Source organism: Diadema antillarum, unplaced genomic scaffold, assembly GCF_040938485.1.
Source record: "Diadema antillarum isolate AM-2024a unplaced genomic scaffold, OU_Dant_1.0 scf00000109, whole genome shotgun sequence".
Taxonomy (NCBI): Eukaryota; Metazoa; Echinodermata; class Echinoidea; order Diadematoida; family Diadematidae; genus Diadema; species Diadema antillarum.
Genome location: NW_027270998.1, coordinates 2463602 through 2476560, shown reverse-complemented (window position 1 = coordinate 2476560; position 12959 = coordinate 2463602). Strand labels below are relative to the sequence as shown.

The 12959-nt window shown below is 39.0% G+C and overlaps 1 protein-coding gene across 1 annotated transcript in view; it reads left to right on the top strand.

Moving 5' to 3' along the window:
• Positions 1-12959, top strand: part of LOC139719341 (alpha-soluble NSF attachment protein-like) — a 29258-nt gene that overhangs the window by 400 nt on the left and 15899 nt on the right. The window contains exon 2 of the mRNA XM_071630756.1: positions 4834-4913. Coding sequence (XP_071486857.1) covers positions 4834-4913 — 80 coding nt within the window. The remainder of the gene's footprint in view (positions 1-4833; positions 4914-12959) is intronic.

Sequence of the window (12959 nt, the reverse complement as noted above, 5' to 3'; positions counted from 1 at the left end):
GCTAAGTTCTATTGAAGTATTAGACCAAGGGCCTTCTTGACTTACAATTGTACAGTGCAGTGTAGTGAGCAAATCAATAAATATTACCCCAAATTGGGCATCTTCGCAGCAATGAATTACCATTTGTTTGGTCAGAGTGGGATGATCATGTAATATGTATGTTGATGTATGGTAGCCCTACTACATATCATCGACCACCTTCTTTTAAACCGACCGCGTATAATTCGCGCACTGAACACTTAGTATGCACTTCTCTACGCGCAAAGCACATAAAAATGGATTGGCTGTGTACAAGGAGCGCCCCGGGGTTAGGGTCCATAGTGTACAGCCCCTTGCTTGCCTTGGCCTTTAACCTCGTCTGAGCTCTGCCAAGGAAGGAGGAGGTTAAGTGATCTTCGGCTTTGGTTTGTCTGTTTGAAAATTAACTCTAAAAAGTTGAGTACAGATTAGAATGAAACTTGCATTATAAGTCAATATTGACCCAAGGAACACCTCATTCAATTTTGGTAGTGATCCAGGAATTTTTATGGAATTTTTGAAGGATTTTTCATCCTTTGGCATAAGGTCAACGAACTTGGGGTTCAAGCTGTGCGTACTGATTGAGGTTTACATACGTGCACTAAGGCACATGATTTGCTCGGGCAAGGCGCCGTGCAATGACATTTATAAACAAAATGCTTCTATTTTGGGAAATTTCATGCATGTGTGTATAAAGGAAGGAAATGAGTTGCTGGCTTGGCGGAGGTCTGTGCTCTCCGAGTGTGCTTTTCTAGTGATTCTTTCTTGATCTCATATATAGCAATGAAATTCTATTTGAAGACAAAGTGCTAGAATCTTTTCGACATCTTTTTGGGCTGTGTAAAGTTATTGATTCATGGGCAGCCACTACATGGACACACATGTGTACACACACACACACAAGCCTCACCCACGTGGGTGGTTTGCGCGATTTGTGAGGGGGTCGGGATGGATGAAGGAGACATAAAAATATTCAACATAATTGTTGTGGCTAGCTAAGCTAGGATGTTCAGAAATGGAAACTTACTGCCAACTTTCTCACGCTTTGTGCCATAATCATGGCAATTTACTGCGATGCAACATTATACATGTAGAGCTTGATAATCGTGCAGCGGAGAGCAAAGGCATGCAATATCGCGCAGCGGAGAGCAAAGGCATGCGAAATCGCGCAACGGAGAGCAAAGGCATGCGATATCGCGATTGCACAGTGTTCGATGTGTCAGCTACGCAGCTAGAAGCGCAGTGAGTGAGGCGGGCTTATAGTGACCTTATCACTTGTCAAACGGCATTCCACACTGCAAGAGAAGCTCGCCAGCTGCTTAGTGCGTGGTGGTTCATGGGATATCACCGTGGCGTACAGGGAATAAGGTACCGATAATATTTATCCATATCGCAACATCGCCGTTCGCTAGCTGTAGATCGCCATTTTGAATCTGTAAACCAATCACATGCGAGGTACGTATTTTAGCAAAAAAAAAGCCGTAGAAACTACCTCGCATGTGATTGGCTAATAGATTCATACTGTATGTTTCTGCAGTTTGAACGTGACGACGCGACGGGCTGGTTGATGTGTGTTTTGCGTTGAAAATTCTACCGAAATATTGGATTATTCATTAATCTGGTGAGTGTAGTCTATTCTTGAATAGTTGATTTAACTATTCAAGCTTAAATTTGCAGACCTAGGGCCGTGAATTAGACGCAATCGAGAAGGGTGAGGTACCTCACCCAATTTTCCATAGAGACAGTGGTTAAGAACATCCACACAGCAATGGGTACTGGTACCTTCCGTCTGTCTACGGAGGACAGCGTTAATGGCAAAATATAAAAGAGTCCTCCGGACAGACGGATCTTTCTGTCTAGTCTGTTGGTTGCACAAAAGGGTGGTCCTTTTATTTCTGACCCCATGCATGTTTCACCTCAGACTGCACTAATTTTTGATACGCTGTCATCCTCAGTGGCACATGACATCTTGATGTGACTTTCAAGGAGCAGCATGTGGTTTTACTGCCACAAGTATTTCAAGTACTTAAAGGGATGATACAGTATTGGTGGAGATGACAATTGGGCTTTTGACTTTTTGCGAGATACCAAGAAAACACTTATGATATAGTACAGAGCATACCATTTTAAGAGGAATTCAAAGTTTATTTGATGAAAATCGAGTTTGGAATGACTGAAACATCCAAAAACAAATTAAGATAAAGCAATCACAATAAAGTGTGGGTCCCACACTTTATTAGAATCACTCTTTTTTGGATATCTCAGCCATTTCAAAACCAATTTTCATCAAATAAACGTTGAATTCCTCAGAATTACATGCTCTTTCATATTTCGTAAGGGCCGGGTTTCTCATTATCTCACAAATAAATGTTAGAAACCTGAAATTAGGTCTCAACCAAAACTATACGATCCCTTTAAGAATTTGAGGAAGATAGGTTTGCAATAACACCATGTGTTCATACGAGTACAAATGTATACTAGTAGCCCTTGCAGGGACTGTTGCATTGGCAGAAGAAGAGCCTAATAAGAGGAGAGTTAAGGAGGGATGTGACATAGGGAGCATGTGAGGAAGGCAAATAGTGACAATCAAGGGGCAGCAGAGAGCGGGAAGTTGAAGTTGCCTTGGTGGAGATAAGAGAATAGGGGACAGAGAGAGTAGTAAGGGAAATAGAGTGGAAATCAGGTAAACGATTTGTGAATCATTGGGAGGAGAAAGATGAAAGAGAAAGGAGGGGGAGGAAAAGAAGTTGAAGGTTGGAAAATCATGGATATCAGAGAAGTGAAGTAGATGTGAATTTCTGACAGATGCTTGACAAAATGAAGGGTGAGAAATGAAGCTGGTGAGCGATGTGGACTATGGAATGTGGAATCAAAACAACGAAATGGAAGAAGTAAAAGAGGAAGGAAAGAGGCAAGACGAGGAGAGATGGGACTTACACATATATGTACAAACTGTGCAGTGTATGAGAAAGAAAGGAAAAGGAGGAATAAAAGCCAAGAAAGTAGGGGGGGGGGGGGAGAGATGAGTGGATGTGGGAGGGATTGCTGTAGGAGAGAGAGAGAGAGAGAGAGAGAGAGAGTAATAATTAAAGCAATATTAGTAGAACACATCATTGAAAGTTTGAGGAAAATCAGACAATCCGTTCAAAAGTTATGAATTTTTGAAGTTTTTGTGTAGTACCCGCTGGATGAGAAGACTACTGCAGTGTATGAATAACTTAGATGTCACATGCGTACAACAATATAAGGAAAATATAAAGAGAATTTCACAAAATTCCATCCTTTGAAAAAAGTACACATTCCCCTGACTCGTTACCGATAAATGTTATGGGTAATATTATTCCCCCTGCCTTTAGAAAGAGGCAAGTCAATTGCTCTTTTATTATGCGAAAAAAGTGAAAATATGTTGAATTTTCTTTTATATTTCCTTTATACTGTTGTACGCATATGACTCACAAGCTGTAGTAGTCTCCTCATCCAGCGGTTCCAACACAAAAATTTAAAAAATTCATAACTTTTGCATCGATTGTCCAATATTCCTCAAACTTTCACTGATGTGTTCTACTAATATTGTTGCATTTTCTCAATCCTATTTTGGTCCGAAGAAGGGCTCCTGTGGAAGAAGGAAATGGAAGAGAATATGAAGTGAAATGTACAATGTAGTCCTTGAGGGGAGGAAGAACTACAGGTGTAAGAAATAATCCCAGTTAAAAAACATATGTAAAATGGTGTGAAGTGGTTCTGAAAAGGACTGTTGGGTTGTAATGAAAGCAGGTAATAAAGGAGGAAGGAAAGAGGGAAGTCAACAAGAATTATTTGTAAGAGAAAGGAAGGAGTGAAGTGAAAATGACTGAACAAGAGCTCTGGAGATCTAGTTATAAAGAAAAGCTAAGATACTCAAAGTACTTAACGTTTCAGGCAAATTGATTGTCCTTCATCAAAAGTAAGACATGACCTAAAGAGGAGGTGAGCTTTATATTGAGGATGCAGACCTAGTTTGGAGATCATCGGCCAAAGCAAGCAGAGTGGCAGGTGTTGACGTACTTAGTGGTGTGTTGTGATCATTGATGAGAGTCTTATCATTATCAACGACCACATATGTAGTCCCCTATTTACCTATTATTTTGTATATGAACATTGCTAAGAAGTTTTTTTTTTATTTAGCAGTAGCAGAGTACTTAATTGAGATACAAGTAGTACACTTGTTTTTTTGTTTGTTTGTTTGTTTGTTTGTTTTTTTTTTGGGGGGGGGTGTCTAGGTTTTTGAAGAAAATGTGCAACCCCATTCCATTACTCCAAGATACAGTGTATGTTCTTGAAAACAAACCTCATGCTAATAAAGTGCATTTAAAAGTGATTGTATGATCTATGATCCTGATAGCATATTTCAAATATTGATTGACTCTTTGTGATCACTGAAGATAGTGCTGTCAAAAAAACAACAAAACTAAAAAAAAAAGAGATGGTGATTGCTGAGTATTATACATTTGTGCAAAATGTGTGGATGATATACTTATGGCATGCCAGTTGTAAAGATGGTAAACATTCTGCCCTCTCCCGTTGTACATGTATGACATTTTTATTCCAAAGTTGTAAAAATTTGTCTGCAAATTTTCAGTAAAGCATTCCATGACATGAATGTGTCATGTTGGAAAACTGATTTGAACCAAAATCCCAGCTAATCAACCAGTTGTAGATCTCAAGGGTGTTTTATGCCAAAGTTAAGGCTCTGTTTCTCAGCTGCAGCATGTACTGTTTTTGAAAAGGCAGCAGTCATAGTAACCTGTTTTCTTGTCTTTTTTTTGTGGTGGACAGAGGGACCCAGAAGCAGGAGGAGGCCTGTGAGCTGTATCAGAGGGCTGCAAACATGTACAAGATGGCCAAGAAATGGCAAGGTGAGACTGGATTCTGTGTGCCATTTTACAGAACCCCTTGACAGGAAGTGAAACAAAGATTGCTGATTGGTGATGTCACTCATGTTTCTGTTTTTTCACCTTTTGTGCACCTGAACTTCTATGAACAACAAAACATTCTCTTCCAAGTCCTGCTACTTACACTGTATTCCCACATCCATACAAAGTTCATAAGTGGATCCGGGGGGGGGCACCCTGGGTGTGCGCCCCCCTTTTTACCTTCTTAAAACAAAAGAAAAACAAAATGAAAGGGGGCTCGGGCACCCCCCTTTAATTTTTGAAGAAACCATCATTGTCAGCGGATGTAGTGGCAGCAGAAAATTGTGCTGAAGCCTTTTTTTTTTGCTTGCTTGCTTGCGCTCCCCCCCCCTTTTTTTGAATCCCTGGATCTGCCCCTGAAGTTCACTGACTTGTCATCCATTTGCCGTTGCACCGTAAAACACTGTAAATCATCGTAGCAGGCTATTGTTTTTTGTTACCTGAGTGTTCACAGTGTTTTAATGTGTCATTGCTTTGCAGTCACAACAAGACCTAGCTTCTGTAATTGGATAATTCCTGTTTTCCATGGATTACCTCCCTTATGTAGTCAAAACCAAACAAAAGCACAGGAAGTGTTAAGATGGAATGTAAGCACTTATCACCTACTTATCACCAATTTGTGCCCCCCCCCCCCCCCATTTGAATTCATAACCCACAATGTAAGCAGAGGATGGGAAGTGCATGCATTATTGCATATAGACAAATGTTTCTTTCACATATATGATACAGAAAAAAAAGAATATTAAATCCATTTGTAAATTTCATTTGATACAATGAAAGATAAAGTGCTTTTTACATATTTCCTGCAAAAACAGACTTTAGCTGACACTCAAATGTTGCCTGGCAACAGGACATTGCTTCGAGTGAAACCAGCTCCACTTTGTTTAAGTACTTGATTATGTAGTTGTTTCATGAAATGTTTATAAATTTTCATACTGTTTGAGATCATGTGAAGTGAAGAGGATATCACAGCAAAAGAAAATTGTGAATGCACTGGTATTATGCTTTGTGAAGACTTTGTGTGTAGACTAGAACAATTCGGCTGACAATTACAAAAGCATTGATATTCAAGTTGTGAAACTGTTCATGCTGTAAAGAATTGTAGTTTTGATCCTAAGGCGGTCTTCTTGACTAAGCCTTGTGCTCAAGAGTATACTTGATGCTTTTGGGATGTTCTTGTTTTGTTTTTATTTTTTGTTATAATCAGCTGAATATGATACAAGGGAGATTATTTGTCTTTTGAATATATCCGAAACTGTCTGAGTCTGATGTGTGTAGAAAGATCAAGGGTGATAAAAATTTGCAAGTTGTTATGGCAACAAAGCTTGATTTGTGAAGGGGGAGATTTCCATGTTTGATGCATGCATAAAGGAGTGCTTCATTCGGATCCACTGCGGATCACTAGAGTGTTGAGTTGTGTGAGGACTACTAGTATACATGTGTGCTGCTGCAACTCCACTGCGGGCAAGGTGTGGTGTGATGTCAGATGTGGGCAGGAAAACCTAATTGACATTGGCGGGGAGAGAGAAGGAGACGACTGTGCCAGGGTCGGCCTTCCTCTTTGAAGGGAGATGGACTAGATGATAAGGGTGCATCTACCATCCTCCAAGGGGAACAGTGGTTGATACACCTCAGTTTCACCCCCTCTCCTTAACCCCCCCTACGTAATGTGTCTCTTGCCTTTGTGCATTGTACTTAATACATCGATCTATTACTAATTTTACTGTGTAACTGTACCTGGTTAGAATCTGAGCCATCACATACAATATGTGTTGATAATAACTTTGCCTCACTCGTAAGTCAAAAAGTTGGCTATAAAGTGGAAGAAAAAGTCAACCCCTAGATGAATAAATCATTTAATTCTAATGATAAATAAATCTATAAAAAAATCGGACTACTGCATATAATTCTCAAGCTGAAAACAAAATATGCAACAAATCTCTCACTGGCTGTGAAATATGTTTATGATATACAAGCTGATAAGCCAGACCTAATCTTTGAAGTCAGAGGATTTTCTTGGGTCCCTATAGATTTGACTTAGGGAAGATTGGCTGTAAGTATTGAAGTGAACAATATCAGCATTGCCTCAGAGATAGATAAAACTGAAACTATAATGAATGGTGTTGCACAGCAAGATTTTCTCACTCCCCCTGGTGATGTTGCCTGTCAATTAAATGGAAACAAATCTTGTGCCAAAATCTAATCTCCTTGTTAGAGCACTACAGATGTATGAATTTTTTATCATATTCTACTATTAAAGGGGTTTTGTTTCCCCTCCCCTTTCCCTTCCCCCTCCCCTTCCCCCTCCCCCTTTCCCTTCCCATGCCTCATCCTCACGTTGCCTTTCCCCATCTTCTCTTGTTTTGAATGAATCATTCTCTTTAATACACTGTAGGTATAGGTCTGTTCATAATTATGATTTGTAGCTCATGTGCACAGATCCCCCAATGACATTCCTGTTTCCTCAGTTGGTTAGCCTCTTTTACTTGTTTTTAAAGTGACATAATGCATTGGCTTGCCCAAAGTAACAATTTATGGAATTCATGATTAAGTAAAAAATATATGCACATGCATACTACATGTAGACCAGGTGACCAGAATGGTATGTCAATTAACACATGTAGAAGGATCCATTTCATTGTTTTGCAATGAATGCATTAATAATTTTGTCTTATTATTGCCAAATACTACGTGTAGGCTTCCATTAACAATTTGTTGATGTCAGGTGAATGTGCTGGCAAGCGCCATTTATAAGGATTACATCAATGATCATTGCATCACAGATCTACCAACTGCTTTATATGTCTACCCTGTGCCTGCTGTCACAAATGACCTATTTCTGCTCATGCACACAGTGGAACTACACACCGGCTCAGTGTGACATGTGTGCAATTTTCTGTGCGTGGTTCATTTGTGGAGATGCAGTGATATTTAAGAAGACTAGTCATATTCAGATTTTGTTGCCAAAAAGTGCCAACATGCATTGACAAGAACTGTACATGAATATTGTCTATGAAAATAAAATAACAATCTGGCATTCGATATTCATGATTTTTTGGTTAGGGAGATGACCTTTAAAATTGTCTTGTTACTTGTTTGGTTATTGCATGCCATCAATTATGTCATCTGGAAGACTAGGCAAAAATCGATGATATCACCCTTTTTTATGCCTCCGCCAACGAAGTGGCCGGAGGCATTATGTTTTCGGGTCATCCGTCCGTCCGTCCGTACGTCCGTCCCATTTTGTTTTTGTCGATATCTCAAGAACCGTGAGGTGGTTTTGCATCAAACTTGGTATGAGGGTATATCCTGGGGGGATGATACTTTGTTTGGATTTTAGGGTCACGGGGTCAAAGGTCACAGGTTATTTTGTGAAAAAAAGGTTGAAATTTCATGTTTTTCTCCATATCTCGCAAATGGTTCAAGGTATCTTCATGGAACTTAGTATATATGCATGTACCGATGGGCAGTGATTATGTAGGGAAGTTGGGGGTCATGGGTCAAAGGTCATGGGGGTCAAAGGTCAAGGTCAACTCCTCAAAATATCACTACTTTCCTTATACTGTACTTATGCAATGCCTGAAGGATTTTTTTTTAACTTGATGTATGCATGTATAACCCAATATATATTCTGTGGGAAGTTTCTTGCCAAAAGGTCAAAGGTCAAGTGAAAGTGCTAAATTGCACTTCTTCCTCCATCTACATATCTCAAAAGTAACTCAAGGTATTATCATGAAACTTACATATTTATGCATGTTCTACCTAACAGTGATTCTCTTTGGAACTGTGAGGCCAAAGGTCAAAGGCCAGGTTTAGATAATACTATTGTACCATTTGATACTGAAATTAAACTTTTTCTCAATACCTTGAAAATTACTCAATGCATATGGGCAAGTCCAAGATAAGGTCCCCTCAGAAGGCAAAATTTCATCTTTGCTCAATATTGACATGTTTGGTATCATTTTGAAGCTTATGAGTTGAAGTTTTGATTTCCATGGAGGAAAAAATTATATTACGTAAATTTATGCAAATTTCAAGGGCTTCATTTGCATAAATGTGAAACACAGCGTTACGTATGGGACATTTATAAAACTTCATATTAATTCAAAGGAAAGCAAATGATATTTGATTAATATGTGGACATAAGAAGTTCATCAAATAGTTTAACTTGGTATGAAAATTTAGGGATTATGCAAATGATTATGCAAATTAGCTCGTGTCCTATCATGAGATGTCCCATACGTAACAAATTGAGGTCATTTTTTTAGGTTTTTTCTGAAATTGCTAAGGTTATATTAATGCCCTTTTGGAAAGTTCTAATTTATTGTTTAGAGAAATTAAATACCATAGAAAAAAGAAAAAACAGTAAAAGGAATATTTTTTATTAGGCATTGAAATAATGTTACGTATGGGACAAATGTGTTACGTATGGGACATCCTCATACATAATGCATGTGAATGCATGTAGCTAGCTGGGAAGGTCTCTCAGTACACAAATGGTCAATCATCCTGAAGAAAGCATCCCAACATTGTTGCTACTTTTTGAGTTATAGACACTTTAAACAATACATGTACTTGACTGAACAATTTTCAGAAAGGGGGAGGGGAAAATGGCAAAATACAGAATGAAAAATCAGCATTAAAGGGATGGTATAGTTTTTTGCAGAAATGGGGATTCAGTTTTCAACATTTAATGAGATGATCAGAAACCAATTATATGAATTACTAAAGAGGATACAATCCTAAGACTATAGGAATTCAAAGTTTCGTGATGGAGATCCAATTTGAAATGGTTGTGATATAAATATTAAAAAAAAATATAAAGTAAAATGATTTTTTTTTTTATTGCAAGTGATACACAAATTGTCCTTATTTAGCTTTCAATAATAGCCACGACAAAATTCATGGGTATACATACTGAGGTGTGACTCGAATCAATGACCTGACTGCTAGACAGACATCCACGATACAGTATCTACTCGATCACTGGGGTTCCACGCAGCAGGTATTGCTTATTTATAAGAAATAATATTTCTTGTGTCAAGTTGTGTTAAAATTGAAACGAAATGGCAAACTGCCCTTCATCAATGGAAGTAAACACTATAAACTATTCAATTTTTCAGTAGTAGCTATCCTGATAAAAATAGGGCATACTCAGGTTGGTCATAAAAATATAGAATATGATTAAATATGATTATGATGGTAAATATTTGGGGAATATTGTTCCCTTGTCAATCTGGATCAGTATTTGAGTAGTTTCAACTGATTCAATTTCAATAATTATGCAAAAATTTGTTTATGGGTATTTTGCAAAATTACTTTGCAAAATACCCATAAACATGTCTCTCCACACACTAAACGAATGGGGGACAAAGGGCATGCATACTCAGGTTGGTCATAAAAATATAAAAATATGATTGAATATGATTAGGATGGTGAATATTTGGGGAATATTGTTTCCTTGACAATCTGGATCAGTATTTGAGTAGTTTCAACTGATTTTACTTCAATAATTATGCAAAATACCCATAAACATGGTTCTTCACACACTAAATGAATGGGGGACAAACTGTCCCATACGTAACTGTCCCATACGTAACACGTCATGTCTGTCTTTAATTAGAACCTGTAATTAGAGCTTTTTGCCTAATGACACGAAACTTACCTGTGATAATCTTGAGTGTTGTGACTTTCATCACAGTGAGTTACAAGTTGTAGAATGAAATACTTTTAGAGAGTTTTGAGGTTGAAAAAAATGTTCAAAAAAACAAAAATTTTCTGGTCCCATACGTAACGGCACATATTTTCTCTTCTAGAATATAATTGTGAAGGTCATTTTTCTCCATTTTTTGCATGATTATACTTCTCCTAGATATCAATCACCATGATAAAGTTTAATATGATCAAAAGCCATTAACACTATTTTTCAGGTCATGAAAGTCTCTGAATGTCCCATACGTAACGCGCGTGTTATCTTGGACTTGCCCATAAACTTATAAAAGGGTCAAAAGTCAAGTAAAAATCATCAGTTCCCCCAAATACCTGCACTCTGACGTTTTAATCATTCATCCAATTGAACCTAGTTCTAGGAAAGTGAACATTCATCACATTTGTGGCAAACCTGTCATTTTAATATTTTGCCAATTGTGTGAAACTGTCATCACACATTGTCAAGACATTGTACTATAGACCTATTAGGAGAACCATGCATTATGGTGGAGGCATACACCAGTCGCCGTAGCGACATTTCTAGTTTTTTTCTTTTTTGTGTGTGTGACTGTAATTACGTTCTCAGCAGGAATTGGAAAGTGACTTGCCCATTTAAGGCTCCAAAATTCAGATTGCTACCTCTCACATTTACAGTCTGTATGCAACCAAAAAATAGAAGTTTGCGATAAACTGCTTGTTACAGGTTCATGCATATACGTGTACCCTAGTATCTTAAAAGGTATTGCAACTGGCAAAAAGGCGGAATAAACTGGCTATGTTTTTTTTATTATATTACCCAATTTTTAGATAGCTTTAAGCATTTTACCCTCATGTGATGAAAAAGAAATGCATCTCATGAAGTGAAGTTGACTTTTCCTCCTTGTGTGCCTCAAAAATTTTCTGTATAAATAATTGTACGCTCAGACGATACCCCACTTCACGAGAAATGTCCTGTTTGCCAAGACTTTCCCCGGCAATCCCATCATCTGAACCCACGGCTGGGACATCCCCCGCTCCCCCCGGCAAGCTTGTCGAGTCCAGCAACAAATTCTGGCAGGGGACTGACCTTGATCTCGCGGGCAGCTGTTTTTATCATAAGTGCGCATGCTCAAAATGTGGTGGCAAAGAACTACTACACGTGTTTGCAATCGCGCGCCCTACAGCGCCACGTATGGTGACCTAACACACAGCTGAAACCACCAGCCGTGATTTTGTCCCCCTTTCAGCTGGGGTTTTCAATGCACATATGAACGGTCAACCGTAAAAAAGATACAATCCCTCCAAACATCCCCCGCAAAGGGGGGGGGGGGGGGATCGTCTAAACGCAGGGTATATTACTAACTGGTTCATTAGTATACAAATGATGCACAGGACAGAGTGGATCAGTGAGAATTGGATGCGAGAGTTTAACTTTGGAACTGTTTAAACCCACGAGGGCAGCGAGTGGATTTTAGACTGTTCGAAAGTTAAACGAGGGCATCCAATTCTCACCGATCCACTCTATCCTGTGCATCATTTGTGTATAAAATGGGCCCGTAAATTCATGAAGTACAACCATTTTCTCCATCATGCGTCCGGTACACCTACAACACTGTACAAGACTTGAGCCATGCGTGCAGATTTTACCGGATGCATGGCCATGCGTTCGGATTTTACCGGACACATGGCTCAGTGTGGATCGGTAGAAATCAATGCATGACAATTGGCCAATCAGATTGCAGAGATTCTAAAGCCCATCTTATAATAGCATTTTGTTTCATGATAAGTTTTGCCAAATAGTTCCTTGCCGGCATCTACCAGATTCCCCCCCCCCCCCCCCCCCCCCCCCCCCCGACGTTTAAAAAAGCATATCATGCTGCTGATTCAGGAGCACTCTGTATCTGTTGGATGTTAATTTGCTGTGGATGTGTACTGCACTGCATTCTGATTCTAATCAACATGCTACAAAAGTTATGTTGTCATGCCTAGGAATGAATGACCTTGAGTAGTAATACATGTTCTGCATTTTCTGGCTGTGCACCACAGGAATGCTCTCATATTTGTAGGCACAGAATACACGTAAGTGCAAATGGCTATCACTTACATGTATGTAGACTTCACTTTAACACATCACAGAATTGGAGTGTAAGAGTGGCAATCAGCATTCTATGTGAAACAAGGCAAGTAATTAAGCATATCCTATGGTAGCAAAGAGGTATGACCACTGAATTAAAAGCCCCCACCCCCCAGGGATCTATGTACCGGTAATCACAGAGGTACACATCAGCCCTTGTGTGTTTT